General features: G+C 47.5%; 1 protein-coding gene across 2 annotated transcripts in view; it reads right to left on the bottom strand.

Annotated features, from left to right (window-relative positions):
- Positions 1 to 671: 671 nt before the first annotated feature.
- Positions 672 to 23,918, bottom strand: part of MDGA2 (MAM domain containing glycosylphosphatidylinositol anchor 2) — a 528,709-nt gene continuing 505,462 nt past the window's right edge. For both annotated transcript variants that reach the window (XM_053283953.1, XM_053283954.1), the window contains exons 15-17: positions 17,176 to 17,306; positions 5,390 to 5,495; positions 672 to 2,892 (exon numbers count right to left, since the gene is read on the bottom strand). In XM_053283953.1, coding sequence (XP_053139928.1) covers positions 2,804 to 2,892; positions 5,390 to 5,495; positions 17,176 to 17,306 — 326 coding nt within the window. In that variant the 3' untranslated portion in view covers positions 672 to 2,803. The remainder of the gene's footprint in view (positions 2,893 to 5,389; positions 5,496 to 17,175; positions 17,307 to 23,918) is intronic.

The following is a 23,918-nucleotide window of genomic DNA, read 5'->3' as shown; positions in this document are numbered from 1 at the left end:
GAGCCAGGGATTATGGGAATTGCAGGCCAACATCTGCAGGAGGGCTGAAGTTGAGCAGCCCTGAGTTAGAGTGTCAGAGTAGGACTGGGGAGAAACAAATTCAAATCCCCCTTCAGCCATGCAACTCCCTGGGTGACTCTGGGTCAGTCACTTACGTCTCAGTCTAACCTACCTCACTGGGTTGTAGTGAGACTAAATATAACCAATATAAATCTGGGCTCCTTGGAAGAAGAGCAAGATATACATGTAAAAATGAATGAATGAATGAATATATCTGTAGATAAGAACATAAGAACAGCCCTGTTGGATCAGGCCTAAGGAAGGACATCTAGTCCAGCATCCTGTTTCACACAGTGGCCCACCAGATGCCGCTGGAAGCCTACAGGCAGGAGTTGAGGGCAACTGTGCAGTCACACCAAGAATAGGTTTGTCTGCCTAAAGACCACAAAGAAGAACTATGTTATATTTTTGTAAGTTGCATATTGTGTGTGTGTGGGTGCACACACACTGTTTAAAACAAGAGGTCACTATCACTACCACCACCACCACCATCACCACTACTATGACTGGATTTGGAAAACAACTGATCCATAGAGAAAAAGATAAAGTGCCGATGGTGATCCCTGGGGTGTCTAGCATGCTCAACAAACACACACAGCATTTACCATGCCTTACCTGGAAATAAGCTTTATTGAACATAGTTGTAAAATTATCTCTTTCAGTTGAATGACTGAATCGGCACAAACATTTTTTTCTACAGAATTATTTTTAAAAAATCAAGCCTCGTCACTTTTTACTGCATCTCTTTGTGCTTTTTTATATTAATGTTTTCAAATGTTATACTTTTCCCATTTAATATCCGAATTATTTGCATATCAGGTTTTTTTTCTCCTCGTGTCATCCTAGGGTACTGAAAGAACAAATAATAATTATAATAATAACTCTTGCTTAGACAAAAGTCTTTTTTAATGAAGTTAAAAGCTGAGATAATTTAAGGAAAAGGTCTTCAAATTTTCATTACCAACTTGTAGAGGGAAAAATTTACAGTGTACTGGAAAATTGGCTGATTATAGGTATGGAATGGAGCCAGGTAGCTGAAAATAATTTTTACAGGTTTTATTTTTATTTTATTTTTTTGTAAAAGTGGTGGTTTGTTTGTTTTTTTTAAATTTTGCTAAAATAATAAAATAATATTTCACAATTTGCACAGAGTCTGATGAAAGGGCAGAGGCCTTATCTTCTCCGTGTTGGGAAATGAAACCAGGTCAGCTGGCCTATGGTTTGTTTGCCATCAAGAGTCTGTTTCTTTTTTTCGTACACACTGTAACTTCCCCTGATCCCTCTGCTCACTAAAGTTAGAACCAATCTCATTTTGCGCAGAGGTTAGAGAGTAAGAAAAATTGTGTGTGTGTGTGTGTGTGTGTGTGTGTGTGTGTCACCATCAACTTCTTTGCTAAGTACTATCCTGACCATCCCTTCTGGCTCCAGCGGCTCTCGTTCCCCCAAGATTAAACGGAAGCCGCTTCCTCATGGAAATATGCTGAAAGGCCATGGCTGTCAGAAAGCTGAAACAAGGATCTCAATCCAAGAAGGGCGTTGTGTTGCAATCCAAGTCAATCCATCTCCAGATGTGGCTTCTATGTGTTTTAAATGTGTTTCCTGGCCTGCAGTTCTGCTCTGTAGTTTGCTTTAGAAAAAGAGTTTGACGCAAACCTCACCCGAGCCTGCAAGCTTTTTTCTGCTGGAACTTTTGTGATTTTTTTCCCCTCCCCATTTCTCAGGCTTGTTATCATTGAAGGCACTTGGTTTCCATGGCATTTTAGAAAAAAGATGGTAGTTTGGTTTTGTCACTCGGTTAGAACGGACGATGGAGTCAGGAGTGGGGCATGGGTGGCGTTGGGCGAGGGGTGGGGGTGGGAGGTCTTGGAAGGAGTGGGGGGAGGGTGTTTCTGTGTGTTCAAGTGGCCGCAAGCAAACTCCAGACAAGTCCATGTGGCTGTCCTTGTCGTAGATACGTCCTGGAGTTACATAATGCATGCAAAACGGAGACCGCAGACAGTTAATCTAGCATTGCCATGAGGAACTGAAACAGAATGTCTTCAACAGCTCAGGTGTCTTGGCCCACTTCTTTCCAAAGGCAGGAGCAAGAGGCAGAAAAAGGGCCTACAGCTGGACTGAACTCGATGCTTTGGAACCTTGTGTGAAAGGGGAAAAAGAAACACCAGCTCCTCTTGTACCCTGTTTGACAGTGAGGTGTCGGGGTTTTTCCTTTCCTCCTTTTCTCTCTTTCTCTCTCCTTCCATTACATCTCTCTTTTGGCAGGCCATTTAGATTTCCATGGCAACAAGCAAACTATTCACTTGAAACAAAACAAGCCATGACTTTGTGCTTTGACAAGGAATTCTATAGCTCTTTTGACAGAGTTCTTCCAATGGATGCTGTGTGTGTTTTTTCTCTTTCATTTGTTCATCGCTAATTAACCACAAAAGCACCTGAAGGTCTGTCTCCTTCGCTTCCACGTGTGGTCCACGGGATGTCAGTTCTATGCCCGCAGTGCCTTGCTTATTCATTCCTTTGTGTGTATTTTTTTTAATAAACTCCCAATGCTTCCTTTTTATATATATATGTTTTAAGTTTGATTTTTTTTTTTTAAAAAAATGCTTTTCATATTTGAGTCAGTCAGTGGAGGAATCTTTGGTAGTTTTTGTTTCTTTTTTCTTTTTTGAAATGTTCATTTTACAAAGACTCTTTTCTTCATGCCAGTGCGTGGTACCTCTGTGTTGTGGCCTCTGCCAGAATAAGGTCACCTCTGATGACTTAAGACAGACATGAGAAGGAAAACGGGAAAAATCTGTATATGCATCAGCATCCTGACAGCGCCCGAAGGTATATCTAAACAGAAGGGGAAAACAGAGTTAACATTCTTTGGAGCTAGAAAGGCCCACCAGAGGTTTCATGGGCAACTCTGTGAAGTATACTGTGGCTGAGTCCTTCCAACTGATATGGTAAACCCATATTTGTGCTGTGCCACTGCTGACTGCAGGCGCAGACTCCCATCCTCAAAACAATCCCACAAAGTAGGTTAGGCTGGACCAAGGTCACCCAGTGCCAGGGACAACCTGGCTGATATCCTAACACTATGCTTGCTGCTTCCATTAAGTCCAGAGCTTGCGTTCCTGAGTGTTGTACTAGCATAGACATGTTTGCACTTGCACAACAAGGTGCACAACCTACTTTTGCACAACAGCACAATTCTGAAGATCCCTGCCATTTAGCACAGCTGTGCAATCTTCTTGCACTAGCACAGAACTGGTCAGAATGTTGGCCCTTCTGTTTTGCATGGGCATACTGATGCCCCATGCCTTGCTCCTGGTTCTTTGCTGCCACCCCTAGTCCCAACTTCTGACTTAGGTCTACCCTCCAGGGGATGCCCATGATCCAGTTCCAACACCCAGTGAAAGTCATGGCTGAGTGAGATGGAATTTGAACCAAAGGCTCCCTAAACTAGGCCCAACTCTCTAGCGCCTGAGTCTGTAAGTCTCCTGCTCCTTCAAATGATTCCGCCTTTTCACCCTTTCTGTCCCTTGTGTCTGGAACTGCCTCCTAGAAAATGGGTGGGATGCCACCATTCCTTCAAATTCCTTCTCAAAAACCTTCTGTGAACCCTTTAGTCCCCTATCCCACTGTCAGCAACCCCAAGTATGAGGAATTGAAATAATCACGCATTCTTCCCCTGTCTGCAATTTCCTCCCTTCCTCTGGTGTCTCTGCTGTGTCAAAGCTTATAATGTAAGCGCCTTAGGGCAGGGATCTGTATTTTTTGAACTTTGTAAATGGGCATGTACATAGATGGTGCTGAATAAATTAATAGTAACCTACCATCCAGACTCTTAGCCACGTACTGTTCCTACTCCAAAGCACCCAAGAAGGTCAGAAGTGGTGTGAAGGGAGGCAGTTTGCCTGCCCCACCTCTTTTCAGCTATGGAAGTCACTGAGGGTGCTTTGCCTGAGACCCATAAAATCCAAAGCTGCCCCTGAGCCTATGAAAGCCAATGCACTGCCTATGGAGACAGGTTCAAGATACTGAGGAACTTGAGCTGGGAATTGTGCCAGTGGAACACAGTTGGTTTATCCTCCGTGCCATCATGGCAGCTCATCAGAGGAGCGAGCTGTTGTCCTGGTCTCTGCTGCACTTCACTGCCACCGAGCAGATGGCCAGAGGGTAGTATTGCAGCTACCATCTCCACAGGGATCAGGTGACTCAAGGAACCATCAAGGTTCCACATCTGGTTCTAGAGAGCTGCGGAACCTGCCTTGGCCCAATAGTTTGACGACCAATTTGTCACGCAGGCTGAGGCTGTGATGCACTCTCAGATGGTGCATCTCTGCTTCAGAGCTTACCTACTTTCTGGATTGATTACCTGCCTGGGCTGGGCTCATGCTTGACTCTCACTGGTTCTGACAGGAGCTTGACCAGATAGCTTTATGCCTTTACAGTTCCATGATTCTGAGCCTGTTGGATATTAAAACACTCCTGTGTTTGGGGGGTTGGGAAGAAAACTTCCCCATGCATCAGATTTGTAGAGACCCTGAGGGTTGTTATTGCTATTCCCCTGAGCATGCCCCTTGGCTCATCAGATACGTTCACTCATTGGATTGTGTTGTATTGGCGTACACACTGCTCAGTGTCCTGCCAGTGGAAGAGTTGGGCGTGTCACCTGGTACTGTGAGACTGCAAAACATGTCAACACTGCTAGCAAATGCAGAGAGCCTCCCTGGCTCTTAAGGACTGCATCATTGCTGGAGGACATTTCTCCCCTCATTTCCAATGACAGAAGCATCCTACAACAGCACAGATGCAGTCCTCCTTAGGAGACACAGAGGTTCTCTGTCCTCACCAGCAGTGTCATTGGGCTTTTAGTTCATAATTAGCCTGGAAGTCCCAAACTGGGGAAATTTTCACACCAAACCCCTCAGTTCCAGACTAAATGCACTATTAGTGGTGGTGAGGATTGCGAAGGGTGGCCATAACTCACAGCAGATGGTGAGATTAGATAGCCTTTGGGTACTTTCTAAGTAAGAGTAATGCTCAGTCTATGATTTTTACCCTACAATGAAATGCACCAGATGTATGTGAGAAAGTGGAGGAGGATTCTGTATTTCTATACCTTTGCATTAAAAGTGTGTGACTAAGAAAGCATTCCTTCTGGAAAACTCCTGCAGTGATTTCCTAAGGCCCCCTATGTGTGCGAATACAGCCCAGGTCATTTTTGAGCACCAGACTTTGAGCCCAGATAAACATTTCCGCAGCGAGTCTTTAGGTAGACGGGGCTATGATATATACCTGGGGAGGCATGGAGAGGCCAGGGGGCCAGAGAGAGTCCACTTACGGTTGTTTACGAAATCCGATTTCGTGCACTCTCCTTCCACAATTGCTATGTCATCTATGGCAATGTCTCCTTCGATACCCCGGCCTCGGATCCCTTCAAAAACAACCTACAATGAAATGAAATTATACGAACATAAAAAGCATCAACGAATCGGGTGGTGGTAGCTAACAGCACAAGAGTAACAATGTATCATGCAAAAATAGTTGCTTCCTGCTTACAGCGGAAGCTCCTAAATTCTAAATACTGTTTGCACAAAATAGGTAGACAAATCTTGACATATTAGTAGGGATGTGGTTAGGTGTGTGGAACTTTATTGACTTGGTGTGTTGCATAGTGCCAGGCTATTGCTGATCATAGGAGGAAAGCTGGTCTAGTGGTAGCAATGGGCTGGATGAGGGTGGACATGTTGAGACTCAATCCAGACAAGACAGAACTACTGTTGCTCGGTGGTTCTTCTGCCTGGGTGGATGATGTTCAGCCTGTTCTAGATGGGGTTCCACTCCCCCTGAAGGACCAGGTCTGCAGCCTGGGGGTGCTCGTTGATCCAGCATTGTCTCTAGAGGCTGAAGTGGCCTCTGTGGCTCACAGGGCTGTTTATCAGTTTTGGCTGAGATGCCAACTGCAGCCTCACCTGGACCGAGATAGCTTGGCCACAGTTACTCAAGCTCTGGTAACCTCTAACTTAGATCACTGTAATGCGTTGTCTGTTGGGCTGCCTCTGAAAGCAGTCCAGAAACTGCAGCTGGTACAAAACAGGGCTGCAAGATTATTAACTGGGAGTGGGCAGTTTGATCATATTGTGCCAGTGCTTTGTCAGCTGCACTGGCTCCCAGTCCATTTCCGGGCCCAATTCAAAGTGCTGTTTTCATCCTTGAAAGCTTAAATGGCTTGGGGCTGGGTGACCTGTGAGAGAGCCTTGCCCCATATGGCCCAACTCGGACCTTAAGACCTTCTTCAGAGGACCTGCTCCAAGTGCCCAAACGAGGTGAGGCGGGTGGCTACCAGGGAGAGGGCCTTTTTGGTGGTTGCACCCCATTGATGGAATAGCCTCCCCAGTGAGGTTTGCCTGGCTTCATCACAGGCAGTAGCTGCTGGTGTGGGCACAGCTGGCGTGGGGAGGTGGGGGTAGCAAGAGGCACCCTGAAGTGTGGATTAATAGGTGCTCACCTCCGCTACCAGTGCACTGGAATGCAGCTGAATGGCGGAGGTGATCCCCGCCACAGGGAGGTGCTGGGCAGTGCGCTGCTGCTCCAAAGCAGCATTCAGGTGCGGCGGTAGCAGAGGTCAGGACCTGTTAATTAACACTTAAAGGTGCCTCTTGCCACCACCACCCACCCCCAGCGGGGCCCACACTGGCCACTGCTGATGCCAATGACCTTTTTGTTGACTCAGGCCTTTTAAATTTTGATTTTCAAATTTGCTTTGTAAAATGGATTTTTATGAAGTTAAAAAAAAAGTTCTGTATTTTGTATCCTCCCCCCCCCCACCGCTTGTGTTGTGATTTCATGTATTATGTGTTTTTACTTGATGTTTTAATGAACATAGGAACATCAGAAGCTGACATCAGACCATTGGTCCATCTAGCTCAGTATTGTCTTCACAGACTGGCAGCGGCTTCTCCCAGGTTGCAGGCAGGAATCTCTCTCAGCCCTATATTGGAGATGCTGCCAGGGAGGGAACTTGGAACCTAGATGGTCTTCCCAGAGTAGCTCCATCCCCTGAGGGGAATATCTTACAGGGCTCACACATCAAGTCTCCCATTCAGATGCAACCAAGGCTGACCCTGCTTAGCTAAGGGGACATGTCATGCTTGCTACCACAAGCGCAGCTCTCCTCCCATTAATGCTATGTTGTGTGTTGTAATTCTACTGCGGGGAGCTTTTTCCAGTGGAGAGAAGGGAGGCTGTCCCGGTAACTGGGAATAACAAAAGCAGGAGTGTTGGGAGTGGGAGACGGAAACCCAGGGGCCTGAGAGGAGCCAAGCCTGTGCTGTCTGGAGGAAGCAAGAAACAGAGGCATAGTGTGTCTCCCCTAGAAGTTAAGCAGCAAACAACGATACACTTTTGTGCACTCTGATTGGGCAAAGGATGGTTAAGGTGTCATTGGGCAGCAGCGATATAGGAAGGTGTGGAAAGGCATCATCTCACACTGTGCGGGAGACGGCAATGGTAAAGCTGTATTCTACCAAAGTAAACCATATGGCTCTGTGGTCACCAGGAGTCAACGCCGACTCAAAGGCACAACAAGGTGTCATCCCATGAAATTGATTGCCAGGATACCTAGGACCAACAAATGGAGGTACCTTTTCATACAACACATAATCAACTTGTGGAATTCTCTGCCACAGGATGTGGTGACAGCTAATAACCTGGATGGCTTGAAGAGGGGTTTGGATAACTTCATGGAGGAGAGGTCTATCAATGGCTACTAGTCGGAGGGCTATAGGCCACCTCCAGTCTCAAAGGCAGGATGCCTCTGAGTACTAGTTGCAGGGGAGTCACAGCAGGAGAGAGGGCTTGCCCTCAACTCCTGCCTGTGGCTTCCAGAGGCATCTGGTGGGCCACTGTGTGAAACAGGATGCTGGACTAGATGGGCATTCTTGGGCTTGATCCAGCCGGGCTGTTCTTATGTTCTTAACTTTATACACTTTGCAGTTGCTTCCTAGTCCTGGTGTTCAGTTCCACTGCCTACAGCAAGGTATTTGCCTTACTAGGCAGCAATGTCCACATTTAGCAGTAACAACGATTGTACTGGAAAATGAGATCTCCACTTGTTCCTTTTCCTGACACTGATGGAACTCCGGTGAGGCTGGTTTAATTAGGTTACCAGAACTCTTCAGCCATTTAGCCCACCAGAAAATGTATCCTGCAGCTAGCTTCAAAAGCCTTTTCATGGAGATGGAAGGAATTAGGCGATGCAAGGATGGCATTCGTGCTGCTCTCAAAATGCTTTCTGTTAACTGAGATGAGATGTCTTTCACTTTAAATTGGTTACGTTTTGAGGAAGATTCAATAAAATGGAAAAAGGAATGGCTGAGTGCTAATAGACAAATTAACTTAGAGCTGCAGAGTCAATTGGACCATGTTTAATCCCATTGGGAGTTACCCAACTGTCTGGAGGTGGAAGGCAGTTACCAAGCCTCCAATTTGTGGCACAATTCTGGCCACTGCTCATAAGACCAAGAGAACTTTGGATCTTCTGGGACTTGGGAATCAAAGCAAAAAGCTCCTGGGCTAGTCTTTGACAGCCCAAAGACAAGGATGTCCTGATTGTCCTTGAGATTCAAGGATGGAGGTCTGTGCTTGCTTACAGACAACTACCTCAGCCGAAAAGCTACTTGCTAAGATCAATAGAAGAGATGAAGATCAATATCAATAGATCAATAGAAGAGATGAAGAAAAGGACCAGACTCCTTTAAGAAACCCAAAGGGCTGTCTTGGTCCATTTATTCTGAAGCACACTACTGGGTGGGGATAATCAAAATCTTCACCTTCTATCCATGGATACTTGTACCATCCTTCTTGCTGGCTTTGGATACCCACAGATTTTATTGATGGATTGGCTCAGGGCGGTTTACAACAGATTAAAAACAATTAGAACCAGTTAATTAAAATCAAAACTATAAAAGAATAAAACCAATTTAAACATTCAAACAGCTAAAAACCCTGGAAAACCAGGGCAACCATTTAAAACAGTTTACAGTAGTTTATAAACCCTGGAAGGCCAGGCCAATCAGATAGGTTTTAAGGGCTCTCCTGAAAGACAATAATGAACTCATATTACGGATTTCTGCCGGGAGTGCATTCCATATGATCAACAGAAGAGATGAAGAAAAGGACCAGACTCCTTTAAGAAACCCGAAGGGCTGAGTGCATTCCATACTGATTACGGATTTCTGCCGGGAGTGCATTCCTGCCCAGGATCAGCTACAGAGAAGGCCCACCTCTGAGTTGCCACCAGATGCCTGTTCTGATTCTCCATGCAGATCCATATAATCCTGATGCAAGCCAAGACTGAAGGTGCAAGAGCCCAGTGATGTAAAGCCATCTCATACTCCCCATGGGGAAGAACACCCACAAGCAGCACAGATCCCAGTGGAGAATATTTGAAATTACTAATTTCAGGGGTTCTCAACCTTGGGTTCCCAGATGTTGTTGGACTACAACTCCTTTGAGGTTGGCCTTTGGCCATTGTGTTGGGGATGGTGGAAGTTGAAGTCCAATAGCATCTGGGGACCCAGGGTTGAGAACCCCTGTACTAACTCAATGTTAGCATGAACTGTCAGGAACTTGTGATCTCCAGCGAAACACCTTCTCTGGGCATGTTCTTCCTCTGCTTCATGCATCTGACAAAGAAAGCCCTTTGCAACTAAAGTTCTTGCCAAGAATGGAACAATGAGCCTTTAAGGTGTCCCAGGGATAATCTGGGGTCCCTGGACAAGGTGTCTCTGTTCATCGGCATCACTCAGTCTGTGGAATTCACTGTAACTAGTAACTTTCTCTGTTCGTTCTGCCTCAGCAGAATCAATATAAGCAAAGGTCAGCAGCTGCAAGTGATTTGCCTTAATGAACTAAAATGTCAGGACATGTGCACTGTGTGCCAATGTGCAATCCTGCACTGTGTGCAGGAGGAGAAGGAGGAGGATTCTGTATCAAAATTCTGTCCTGAGAGAGGCTGGATTCTGCAATCTCCACTGACTACGAATCCAGGACACAGAAAAGCGAGTATCTCTTTCTTACAGTGTACCGGCCAACATTCCAGATAATGAAGTGCTGGTGATAGTGCACACATAGGGTTGATGTTCTTTGACCTTTCCTTCCCTCTGAAGCAGAACTCCCGTGAACTCCCAAATCATGTCCCTGAGGTTAGTGCAGCCCTCAGGGACATATTTTGGGGAGCCATCGAGGGCTTTGGGAAATGGACATAAGAAAATAAGAACAACCCTGCTGGATCAGGCCCAAGGCCTGTCTAGTTCAGCATCCTGTTTCACCCTGGGGCCCACCAGATGCCTCTGGGAAACCCACAGGCAAGAAGTGAGGCCATACCCGCTCTCCTGCTGTTGCTCCCCTGCAACTGGGATTTAGAGGCATCTTGCTTCTGAGGCTGGAGGTGGCCCACAGCCACCAGACTAGTAGCTATTGATAGACCTGTCCTTCATGAATTTGTCTAAGCCCCTTTTAAAGCCATTTAACAAGATGCGGGATGAGATGGATTCATGTTCAGATCCAGCAAGCTTTTGCTTACATTCTCATGCAAATTAACCACTTGGGCATAATACCAATATCATGTATACAGCCAAAGGATTCATGCAGTAGCTGCATTCCTGCTTCAGCAGTGCTGCCGGCTGCATGTGCATATGTGTGCAGGGAAGAATTTTTTTTTGGTTGCCAATTTCTGCTTCCCTCAGAAGTACTCTATTCAGTCTGCACCAATGTCCATGATCGTCACGCAGCTGAACTCCTTCAGCTGCCAGCTTCTTGCACCCAATCCTGCAGACATGATCTGCTTTCAAGCCTAAGGCTAAGAGAGGCTGTGGTCTGGGAGGCAGGAGCAGGAGAGTAAGGAGGAGGCCTGTGCAGGCAGGCTAGCTGAGTCCAGCTGCTCAGAGGAAGCAGGGAAGTGTTGGCCACAGGCCAGGGAAACAGTGGCTGCTAAAAGCCTGGAGGTGATGGAAGGAAGAGCAGTGGAGAAGAATGGAGGGCTTGATACTGGGCTTCTTTTGGCTGAATGAAAGCAGAGAGGGAGAACTTCGGTGTCCCAGAGCTCCTGGTGTCTGGGTGGGGAGAGTGAGGGAGAGAGAGACCTCCTTCCCATCTGCTGCGGGGGATGAAAGGGAAGAGACTTGCGGGCTGAAGGGAGAAAGGAGGGTCTGACTCCCTGGCTCTCCCAATGATGGCATCAGGAGCAGGGCAGGTTCTGATGTGGTTCTTGATTGGCTGTGGAATAAGTTGAGCTATTTGTGGAGATCTGTGGGGGAAAGCTTGTGGGGGACTTCAGCCTTCTCTAGTGTTTGTTGTTGTTTTTTTACAGCAATGCCTCCTGAACTACATGAATTACTGATAAACACTAGAACATTTGATTTGAGCCTCACTGATTTGCTCGTTCGGTCAAGTCCTGAAATTGCAACGGTGTGTCCCCAAAGTATAGCAAGCTGAAAATGGACGAAGGCGTAGTGAGGCTAAGGTGCTCTCCAAGACCACTCAAAGACAAGCTATGCTTGTGATGAATTTCAGGGGTGCAGGACATCCCGCTTCAGACACCTAAACTAGCCTTGGGCTGGGGCAGAGATAACGAGGTCGAATACATGGCCGACTTACCTGGGGTTGGGCAGGGCTGGGAGGAAGGCAGGCTCCTACCTACCTCACAGCACACGATCACTCTCAGACGGAGGGCTCTGCTGCTCACCGTGGCACACGAGGAGCCCAGCAGCGATCAGCAAAGCCGGGAGCCAGAGGAGGGAGTCCTCCTGAATCCCACAATGCATTGCATGAGGAGCGCGGTGCATTGGGGGATTCCATGCTCTAGCCACCCGGCTCTGTTGACGCTTGGCCTGCAGGCCGCCCGAGCATCCACACCACCAGGGAGTGGAGAAGGAGGCATGCAGGCTAGGAGTGTACACGGAACCGCCAAACTGTGGTCCGGCACTGGGGTGGGTGGGGGGCTTTAAGAGCGGGTGGAGGGTTTACTTACCCCTCCCGCCTCTTTCCTGTTCTGGCGCCGTAGGTTTAGTAGTAATTGGGGCGGCAGGATACCTCCCTGCCACCCCTTCCCCGCTGCTGCTCTGCAAAACTCCCAGAAGTCCTTTGCGTGCGCACACATCGTGCGCACGCTTCACGTCTCTGTGACGTGCGTGTGCGCAAAGGACTTCGGGGAGGTTTGCAGAGCAGCGGCGGGGAAGGGGCGGCAGGGAGGTATCCTGCTGCCCCAATTACTACGAAACTTACGGCGCCAGAATGAGAAAGAGGCGGGAGGGGTAAGTAAATCCTCCACCCGCTCTTAAAGCCCCCCACCCACCCGAACTGGACCGCCCAGGTCCAGACCGTTCCGGACCGTTCCGGAGGCCTTTAGAATGGCCTCCGGACCGGTCCGGGCCCATCCCTAATGCGGGCATCCTCCTACTTCACCTTTAACCCAGGTTCACAAGCAGGGCTACCCGGACAAAGCTTGCCGGGATCGGGACAAATCCCGGCGGTTCTCACAACAAGCCTTACTCAGGGTACAGCTCTCCTGGTCATGAAAATAACCTCAGTGTATAGTGGCAGGCAGGAAGTGGGGGAGTGTAGAATTTAGAGGTGTGTGGGTATGGTAACCTGTGTTAACAATCTTCGGACGGGAGGAGGAAGGATTCACTGTGGCAGCCAGGAAGGTCCGTCTAAAAAGGGGACAAACCAATATTGCATTCTTAGAAGGAATTTCCAGGGGCAATCAGATCTTTGCAGAATGTGTGGCTGTTTTTAATTGTATTTCCTCTGAGCAAAGACTACATCTCTTTCCATCTGTAGAGAACAGAGCATGTTGTTGTTGTTGTTGTTGTCGTCCTCCTCCTCCTCCTTCTTCCCGCAGTGCCAAGAACTGGGCACAAAACTCCAGATAAGGTCCAAATAGTGCAGAATAAAGTAGGACTATTACTTCTTGGAAACTATTAATGCAGCCTAAAATCATGTTAGCCTTTTTTGCAGCGGCATCACACTGCTGACTCATGTGTCACTTGTGACGGACGGCAAGCTTGAGATTCTTTTTATATGTAGTACTCCCTAGCCAGGTAACCCCATCCTAAACAAGTGCCTTTGATATTCCCCCACCTAAGTGCAAAACTTTGCATTTGTTCCTGTTGAATTTTGTTTTGTGAGTTTCAGCTCAAATTTCCATTTTATTGAGGCAATTTTGAATGTTACTCCTGTCTTCTGTGTGAGCGATTCTTCCCAGTTTTGTGATCTTCAAATCTGATATGGATTTCCTCCTCCCCTTCCTCTAAATCAATGATAAAAATATTGAAGACATTTCATGGTAGGAAATGTTCTTGCTAGGATTTATTCCTGCTTTTGCTGGCCATTTTGCACCAGGGACTGCTGTAAAGCATTCATAATCCTCTCTTCAGATGAAAAATCCTTGGTCGATGATATGTGGGCCAGGAAGGCATAAAATAAATCCAGAATGCACTTCAGTGTACGAATTAACCTATAAAAAGCTTTAATTTCTGTGTCAGAGCAATCACATTTACTGCAGACAGAGATTCACTCTGATTCACTCTCCTTAAAATTAACTAGGAGGTTTACGTCTTTCCCATTTAGGCTCTTAAATGCAAAATAAAGTTTGGTTGGAGCAGGAGCTGCTAAAAAAGTAATTTAAAGTCCCAGCTGTGCTGACATTTATCTTGCTTTATTTGTTCGGTATTTTCATGGCCCTAAATTTGTTTTATGCTTTAAAAAAAGGAAGGAAAAACACACGCGCACTCAGAGGAAAGCAAACAGCACCAGAAGCAAATGGGGAAATTGAGTGACTATTGCAAATATGGGAGCAAATTGTCCTGCTATTCTTGTCCGAAGGTGAAGGAACCTTGTTTAGTTTTGCAGGAAGCTTTCTAGGCGGGGCTTTTGAAGCCCTTTAACTCTCATCTCCTCCGGAATGGAGGGGGAGCGTTCACATATCGGCTAGATTTACCCCAAAGTCCCTGCAAGTTATCAGGGAGCAGTTCACACACAATTTGGGGTTTTCACTGCACGTTAGAGTGTAGCCCAATTTATATCCAGGGTAAAAAAAATCCACTCTTTGGGTTAGTTTTGGGGGACAACTTTGTGTTCGCAGTAAAGCTTCCCTGTACATTAGCGGTTAAACCTGCTGTGCGTAAAAGTCCCAGGTGGCAGTCGTGATGCAAAAGCAGAAGACACCAAAGATGCATCCAGATATGTGCAGAGGTGTCTCTCTCTCTTGGAAATGGTGGTGTGCTCTATTGGGCACAATCCAGAGGGGTTCACATGAATCCCATAAACTAGCCCAGGGGTTCGCAAGCTGTGGTACTCCAGATGTTGCTGAACTACAACTCCCGTCATCCCCAGCTACAATACATTGTGGCTAGCGGTGATGGGAGCTTTAGTTCAGCAACATCTGGAGTACCAAAGGCTGGGAACCCTTGAACTAGCCCATAAACACAGAAGGAGCCCTTGTAGATCCAATCCAAGGCCCATCTAGTCCAGCATCCTTTTTCCAACAGTGATCAACCACATGCCTCTGGGAAATCCACAAGCAGAACATGTAGGCAAAGCGGAGCCTCTCCGACTGCGGCTCCCTTGTAACTGGTATTCAGGTATACTGCCCCTAAACACAGAAGTTCCATGCCTAGCATTACTAATAGACCTATCCTCCATGAATTTGTGTCACTGCTTTTAGAACAAAAAAAAAACAAGGTGCCAACACTTCTTGGGGCAGCTAGTGCAATAAATTTATTATGTGCTGTGTGGGGAAAAAATTCTTCTACTGTATTCCCTGTATTCTATTAATAAGTAGACATTTCCCCTCTCCTCTTGAGTTCCTACCCACTAATGCCCTAAACGCTTCTGGGACTCTGCTCGATCCTTCAGATGTTGTTTTTTTTAAATTCAGTGTCAGAAGGCTAAGAGAAAGTTTGGGGATTCTGTCAGGTCCACAGAAGAGAGGTCAACTTTCCAAAACAATTTGGATGCAAGCAGAGACGGTAAGTGTGTACCCAAGCACTCTCAGCTATTTGTGGTGGTGGTCTCATGGTTGGTGACCTGGGTCTCCTCCATTCTCAGCATTCAGAGGAAAAGACAGCACAGCCGAGGTAGCCACCATAAAATGCATGCCAGACTTATTTTCAAGGCAGCCAGAGGGGCCAGGTGCATCGCTGGACACTTCCTCTTGCTTTCCTTTCCTCCCTTTTGTGGCTAGGCAAAGCGATCATAGACCATCGTTTGAAATGGCGGGCAAACGCCCCTCAGCGCAAGTGGGCTGGGTAATTATGAGCTTCCCCAGTGAGTGTTTGGGAAAGAACTCATCTCTTTCTTGAGGATTCTCTCTCAACTGTCTGTGTTGACGTAGCCAGTGGGGGTGAGGCTTGCTGAAAGGATGGAATGGCTACCTGCCTCTGCACTCGCTTACCTGGACTGGGGAGTTTGGGCGCATTGCACCGTTCCCTTTCTCCCAAGGCTTGCTTGGGAGCTTCCCTGGGCCTTGCCCTGTGCAAGAAGAGCAAGGAGCAAAGGAGCTACTGTAAGTGAGCCAAGAGGCACCTTTCTAAAGTGGTGGTTCTCTTCTATTGAGCAGGGGGAGAGCAACTGGCCCTCTCCATCCCCAGCACAGCATCCCTCCAGTGGCTGTGGCTGGTGTCTCTCTTAGGTTCCTTTTCTTTTTTTATTGTGAGCCCTTTGGGGACAGGGAGCCATTCTAGTTCTTTGTTTATATCTATGTAAACGGCTGTGGGGACTTTTTGTTGAAAAGCAGTATATAAATGTTGTATTAAAATATGGGGGGGGGGGGAATAAAAAGACATCTTAAAAATCAGCCTTTGGAAGATGTTCCACAGCTCTGTCTGATGAGAACTGAGACTAAACTTGGAGCAGCAGCTGAAAACTCATGGAGTGTGCACACGCAAAATCCCACCTTACATTCCGAGGTGGAAAAGGATTTCTCAGAGAAAGGATGTCGCATTTGAAATACATTTGGGCATTATGAGCTGGACAAATTCATATTCAAAGGGCTACTGCTTACCTTTACAATACTAGCTCCTGCATACCTAAAAGAATGCATTCTCCCACATGCTGCTTCCTGTCTAGTAAGGTCTGAAGCGGTGACCTTACTGCCCAATCCATCTTTTGTAAAACGAGACAGGGAGCTGGACCTTCCTGAGGCTGGGTCCCACACTGGAGGGAGACTCACTTTGCCACCACTTCACTTTCCTTTTGGCACCAAGTGAACATTGCTCTCTTTCTACCTGTCTGAATATCTAATGAGTGAATCTAATTTCTTTCTGTTTTGGCTGGAAAGTGATATATAAATATTGTTAACAACAGCAAAAGCAATAAGACCGTGAGGTCATACACATGATCAGGAAAAGAAAGGTTGGAGAAAGTAGACTATGAGAACCCAGGGGACTGTCTCTGACCTATCCACGTCTGGGTGGCCTCACTCAGGTCTTTACCAAGGTAGGAGAGGGAACAAAGCCCCCGTACCTCAGTCTGCTGCTTGTGTGTAGAGATTGAGGCTGAAAAGCATTTGCGGGCAGCCAGCAGCCATCTTTATCATAGAATTCTATAGTTAGAGGGGCTGTCAGAGGAGAGTTGCTGCTGTACTGAGGGGCTGCCTCTCTACTGTGAGCACAATCCATTGTTGGATAACCTGGAGGACCCAGCTCCATTTTCTCCATACTGGAATGCGTACCTTCCTGATCTTTTGGGGGTGAGCACGTAGTACCTAAGGTAGGCTCTGCTCATATGTAAAAATAAATGTAAAAATAAAAATACAATAAATAAATAAATAAATATGTGCGGGTTGGGGCTCCTCCCTCCCTCAGATGATTGTTTGGAAGGCCTTAAGATCTGGTTTTTCTTGCTGCTCTGAGCTTTGTTTTTAAGATTTTTGATGATTTAGTTGCTGTGCATTAGTGTCATTTTTGCTGAGGATGTCGATGACATGCACATCACTGGTGCAGAGAAGGTGACAGAACAATTACATAAAGGAACAAGCAACCTTTTCTGGTGGTGACTCTCTGACTTGCCACGGCACTACAGATTTCTTTTTGCCCCTCTCTAATGGAGCCCATCTGTTCTTACCTGGAATGAAGTGTTTGGGTGTATATTAACACGGGCCTGGAACCAATGTTGTCCTTTGTTACCGCTCGAAGACCAGAAGGGGTTTTCTATTGCAGGCTGACTTTTTAGCCGCAGGTAAACATTCAAAGTTCCTTTAAAGAAAACAGAAGAGAAACAGATTAGGAGCTTGCTACGAGAGGGAAAGTGAAACCTGAGATCCAAAGCAGAAATGCAGAGGTGGTTCCGGGGGGCAGGGGTTTGGGCAGGTGGGCAAGGGTCTTCTCAGATAAGCGGCTCATCTTGAACCTGCCCCCTTTGCTAGACTCCTCAAGCTATCCAAGTGTGCTAGTTGTTGACCAGCTGCCCAGGACCCTACCAAGCATGGATCCTGGTCCCTTCTCCCTGACCTCTTGATATATGGATTAACAATCATTTCTCCCTGTTACCCTTAATTGATTGATGGTTTTGTTCTCTCCTTCCCTCTCTTAGAAGCTTTTAAACAAGTGTGCCCCTTCTGTCAGAAACCTTCATCTTAGGTACCCCATATGATGGGGCAAGCTTACTTGTCCTATTGATGTCAATGGAAGTACTCAGTGCTGATTTTCTGGAGCCTGACAGTCAGACCGAGGGGAGGGGCATGCTGAGCTTCAGCACGTGGCCAGCCAATCAGGAGCAAAAGAGGAGGGACTTCACCCTCCTCCTGCCCCTGCAACAGCAGGACACATGGGCTTCAAGATCCTTAGATGGAGAACAAATAGCATGTCTACTGGGGGGGGGCAGGAGGGCTCTGAGTACCCCCTGGGAGCTCTTCAAGTACCCTTAGGGTTACTTGCATCCCCCTGTTGGGAACCCCTACCTTAGAATACCCTAAGCAGTGAGAGTTCCTCTGCAACGGTGTTTTCCAGGATCAGATCAGAAATGGCTGGCAAGCTGCCTTTCAGGAATGGTTGTCCATCTAGCTTGCTCTCACTTGCAAGAGCTCTTCCATCTTCCAGGCAAGTGTCCTTCTCAGACCCTGCTACCTGAAGAGACCAGGGGCTGAACCTAAGGCTCCATACTGAGTGATGGGTCTACGCACAAGAGGCCGTGTCTCTAATTTGTGACTTCATTCGTCTCTCTGTGGCCAGAGAAAGGGCCCTAAAAGTGTGCCCAAGCGTGGTTTGGATGTTGCAAGCAGAGATGCTGATAATAAGAATACAAGGAAAGGATGTCTCTGTGCCCAGGTTCTTGCTTCCCCCGCCCCTCACAAGCCCTCAAGTTAGCCGACTGGCCCCGCCTCCTGGTTCTCTCCCGCCCGTTTCCAGGTGATTAAATGACGGGCTGGGTTGAAACTGGGGGCCCCATCGTGTCGCTGACTTGTGAAATCCTTCTATCAGCCGCTACATTTTAGGGCTCAGCTGCCCGGCAGCCTCTCTCTTTTGCTCTTGCCTGGGATTTCACCTCATTGCAAATCTTTCAGCCGGGATTCAGCCGAGGGATTTCGGAGACCATTAAATTAGGAAGAATTGAGCAGGAGGAGGGTCTGGAGCTCCGGGAGCTCAATGGGCACGTCTCACACAAAAGCTTCCTGCTGAGTTTGGGGAAAGGGTTTTGGTTGGAGCCTGTCTCTTATTTTACAAGTGCTCATCCGCCCATTCCAGTGCTTTAAGTCCCGTTAAGCTCTTTGCTGAGATCAAATGGAGCCGCTTGGCAACATCCATATGCATGAAAACTCTGTTCCTTATTAGAAGTGGAAATGAAAGGCGTTTCGGAGCAGACGCGTGTTCAGTGGATAAGCCCTTTCAAACTTCACTGGGGTTAGAGAAGCACTTCTCGCCAAAGTCACAAAGTCAGTCAAGTCAAGCGTTGAAACCTTCGCTTGAGCACCCTAATAGGGTTGTCTCGCTGGGGAATTTGTTTCGTGCACTTTGGATTTCTCCCAATAAGTTCTTCCTTGGCAAAAAGGCTCCACTGTCATTCTATGGATTTATTTTTCTCTCAGTGGTTTGGCACTTGGATTAACTTGAGGGCCGCCTTCTCTCATGCGAACCTGCTGACTTTTGCAGGCCGTCAGCTGAAGCTCTGCTCCATGTGAGCCCCTCCTTTGGGAAACCTCTTCCCCTCCTTCCCGAGGAGAAGCTGTTGCTCAGAGGCAGAGCAGCTTCTGTACATGCAGAAGGTCCCAGGTTCAACTCTGGGTAGGATTGGGGAAGAAAACTCCTTTCTGGCAGCATGGAGAGCTGCTACCAATCAATGTTAGGAACACAGGAAGCCGCCATATACTGAGTTAGACCATTGGTCTATCTAGCTCAGTGTTGTCTACACAGACTGGCAGTGGCCTCTCCAAGAATGCAGGCAGGAATCTCTCCCAGGCCTATCTTGGAGATGCTGCCAGGGAGGGAACTTGGAACCTTCTGCTCTTCCCAGAGCGGCTCCATCCCCTGAGGGGAATATCTAACAGTGCTGCTCACACTTCTAGTCTCCCATTCCTATGCAACCAGGGCAGACCCTGCTTAGCTAAGGGGGCAAGTCATGCTTGCTACCACAGAGCTCCTCCTCTGGGCAAGGTCCCCGCCTTGTGACTCTTCCCTTTGGAGGGGGAGCTGGTGGCCAGCCTGGGTTGGAAGAGCCTCTCCAATACCAGGGGGGCCTGTAGCAACCCCTAGCCTTAGGGGCTCACCACATGGGTCAGCTCAGCACAGAGCCATGGAGTCCTGGTTCTAATCTTGCCCTTTCATGGGTGATCTCTGTAAGATATTCCCATTAGAGGAGGGGCTGCTCTGGGAAGAGCCCCTGCCTGCTTGCATGCAGAAGGTTCCAAGTTCCTTCCCTGGCAGCATCTCCATGACAGGGCTGAGAGAGAGTCCTGTCTGCAGCCTTGGAGAAGCTGCTGCCAGTCTGTGAAGACAATATTGAACTAGATGGACCAATGGTTTGACTATGCAGAAGGTAGCTTCCTATGGTCCTGTGTTCCAAAAGGAAGATGATTCTGATATGACCCCTGATTAATCAGGGGCCACACATCTTCTGGAGTAGCACTTAGGGAAAAAATGCTTTGTGTGAATGTAGGCATATAAATCATCACATGATCAGCCTGCAGAGCTTAGCCGCTGTTCCTTGGCATAATTGCCTTCTTTATTTCTTCTTTCTTACTGCTTTGATTCATTAACCTGGACATCCTGATTCTTTAAGCATCTTACATATTTTTCAAGTACATCCCCAATTCTGCCATGCTGCTGCAATCTTTGGTCTAATCTCTCTGGATTATAAATTAGCAGCCCCTTCCTCTGGCACATACAGTTCCAATTAACAGGAAGTAAATACATTTTCATATTGTCTTCTATTTTTATCCTTGCTTCATCTGGAGGACTCAGGGCAATTTAACAAGGCTTCATGAAAAAAATCATATCCACTAAAATAAAATATAATTGCAACTATAAATTCTTAGGAACTAAAGCAAAATTGCTTTAACATTGGCTTAATTCTGGCCAGTGTTTCAAATGCAGTAATTGCCTATACAGATAATCACTTCTGTGTCAAAAATCTGCACATGTTGACAATACAGTGGATCAGTCCCCCTGTATTAATTAAAACATTTATATCCCACCTTCCCATTCTACAAGAAGCCACTCACAACTTTCAAAAAGAATAATTAATAGCACAATAATCAATAACACAATCAATAAAAACTAAAATGATGTTTAAAAATACTGGGCACTGACTGGCAGTGGCTCTCGAAGGTTTCAGGCATAAGTCTTTCCCAGCGCTACCTGGAGATGCTGCCAGGGAGTAAACCTGGGCCTTCTGAATGCCAGGCAGATGTTCTACCTCTGAGCTATGGCCCCATCCCTTAGGAAGCTGCCATCTCCTGAGCAGGGGCGGATTAACGCATAGGCAATATAGGCACTTGCCTACGGTGGCAAATTTTGAGGGGTGGCAAATTTTGGGAGTGGTGTGCATTGAAAGGGCTTGGATTGCATCGATATTAGGGCGATGAAACAACTTGGACGACGGCTAGAATGACGCTGGAGGAAGAGTCATGCCGAATCAGATCGAACACGGGCTAGAGCCCATTTTAGGGCTACTCCATGGCGGTGGGGGAGGCGAAGAAATGTTTTTTCTCCGCCTCCATTGCGTCTGCTCAGTGCAGGCAAACAGAGCTGTTTCGTGTGGTAAAAACATTGCTCCACACAGCCCCCCAGGTAATGGGGGAGGAGTCATCTACAGCTCATTGTGATCAGTTTGCTTGCCACTTTGCGGATAAAGTCGCTTGCATCCGTGCTGACCTGGACTCCAGAGTTTTGGCAGTTCCGGCAGATGTGCCTTTGGTACCATCTGGTCCAGTTGTGTTGGATTCTTTTCGGTTGGTGTGGCCTGAGGATGTGGACAAGATCCTGGGCAGTGTGCGGGCGACATCGTGTGCCTTTGACTATTGTCCTTCATGGCTAATAAAAGCTGCCAGGGAGTGGACAGGCAGATGGCTGGAGGTGATCGTTAATGCTCCATTAAGGGAGGGCAGGATGCCATCGTGCCTCAAGGAGGCGGTGGTAAGACCACTATTAAAAAAGCCCTCCCTTGATCCCTCCAACCTAGACAACTATAGACCTGTGTCTAATCTTCCCTTTTTGGGCAAGGTGATAGAGTGTGTGGTGGCGTCCCAGCTGCAGAGGGTCTTGGATGATATGGATTATCTGGACCCTTTTAAATCTGGCTTCTGCCCTGGATATGGGACTGAAACTGCCTTGGTCGCTCTAGTGGATGACCTTCACCGGGAGCTAGACAGAGGGAGTGCGTCCCTGTTGGTTCTGCTGGACCTCTCAGCGGCATTCGATACCATCGATCATGGTATCCTTCTGGACCGCCTCTTGAGTATGGGAATTGGAGGTACTGTGTTGGAGTGGCTCCGTTCCTTTCTTGGGGGAAGGGTCCAGAAGGTGGTTCTGGGGGACTACTGCTTGGCCCCATGGCTATTGGCTTGTGGGGTCCCGCAGGGTTCGATTTTGTCCCCCATGCTGTTTAACATCTACATGACGCCGCTGGGAGAGGTCGTCCGGAGACTTGGACTGAGTTGTCAGCAATATGCAGATGACACTCAGCTCTATCTCTCCTTGTCATCTGATCCTAGGGAGGCGGTGGATGTCCTGAATCGGGGGCTGGAGGCCATGATGGGTTGGATTTGGGCTAATAAACTGAAATCGAATCTGGATAAGACGGAGGTACTGTTGGTCAGTAGGAGAGCCAATCGAGATGAGGAGATTTTACCTGTTCTGGATGGGGTTGCACTCCCCTTGAAGGAGCAAGTACGCAGCTTGGGGGTACTACTGGACCCGGCTCTGCTTTTGGAAGCTCAGGTGGAGGCGGTGGCCAGGGGTGCCTTTGCACGGCTTCGGCTGGTGCGCCAGTTGCGTCCCTTTCTCGAGAAGGCAGATCTGGCCACGGTTATCCATGCCTTAGTCATGTCACGGCTGGATTACTGCAATGCACTCTACGTGGGGCTGCCCTTGAAGAATATCTGGAAACTGCAGCTTGTACAAAATGCAGCAGCTAGGGTTCTGTCTGGAGCTGCTCGGTGTGATCACATCACACCTATTTTGAAAGAGCTGCACTGATTACCAGTGTGTTTCCGGGTCCAATTCAAGGTGCTAGTTTTGACCTTTAAAGCCCTTAACGGTTTGGGCCCGGGATACCTGAGGGACGGCCTGCTCCCAAGGGTTTCTGCCTGCTTGACAAGAGCATCTGAGGGGGCTCTGCTCTGGGTGCCAACAATGAGGGAGGCTGGGTTGTTGTGCACTTGGGACAGGGCCTTCTCTGTTGCTGCCCCCGGACTCTGCAATGCTCTCCCAGTGGCCATTCACTCCTCATACTCCATTACAGTTTTTAGAAAGCTTGTTAAAACTTGGCTTTTTATCCAGGCCTTTACATGATTTATTGCTGTTTCTGCATGTTTTTATCCATGTATAGTGTATTTGTATTTGTATATTATATATTTTAATATCAGATTGTTTTATATTTTAGCTAAATACTTTTAATTTATTTTTATTATGTGTTTTAACTTTTGTAAACCGCCTTGCGATTGTTTTTAATGAAAGGCAGTATATAAATCTAACAATAAATAAAATAAATATGTTGGCAGGATGGGGGCAGTGCGATGGGGGTGGTGGCGAGTGCTCCTCCCATGGGCCCACCTGGCTCCCAAAAGACAGCCTAGGCAGTTTTTGGTCCATTTCGGAGTTCTCTGCACATGGGAACAAGATTTAACTCCCCACCCCTGCCAAGCTCTTTACTTGTAAAGGGGAATCCTTGCCAGATTCTCTTTTACAAGTATACCCGTCGACCCCCTCGAGCTATCTTGGGTTGGGCAGCAAATCTTGGGCTGCCTGCAGGTGGCAAAAAGCTTAATCTGCCCCTGCTCCTCCTGAGTCAGACTCTTGGTCCATCTGGTTCTGTATTGTCTGCACTGACTGGCAGCAACTCTCCAGGGTTCCAGGCAGGAGTCTTTCCCAGTGCTACCTGGGGATGCTGCCAGGGGCAGACTCTGGCCCCATCCCCAGACAGGCAGTAACAACTTCCTATAACCTGTAAAATAGATCCATATGCACTTTGCATGTCATAGTCTATATTCATTCATTCATTCGATTTCTATACCGCCCTTCCAAAAATTGCTCAGGGCGGTTTCAGGCTCCATGCATATTTCCACCAAATCTTCACCTGCGAAACAGCCCTGAAGCCTGACAAAAGGGAGCTTCCATTGTGACAACGGCTCACATGAGGATTCTGATGCTATC

This window comes from Hemicordylus capensis, chromosome 1 (genome assembly GCF_027244095.1).
Source record: "Hemicordylus capensis ecotype Gifberg chromosome 1, rHemCap1.1.pri, whole genome shotgun sequence".
Taxonomy (NCBI): domain Eukaryota; kingdom Metazoa; phylum Chordata; class Lepidosauria; order Squamata; family Cordylidae; genus Hemicordylus; species Hemicordylus capensis.
Note: the sequence above shows the minus strand (reverse complement) of the source record. Positions and strands in the feature narration are given on the sequence as shown.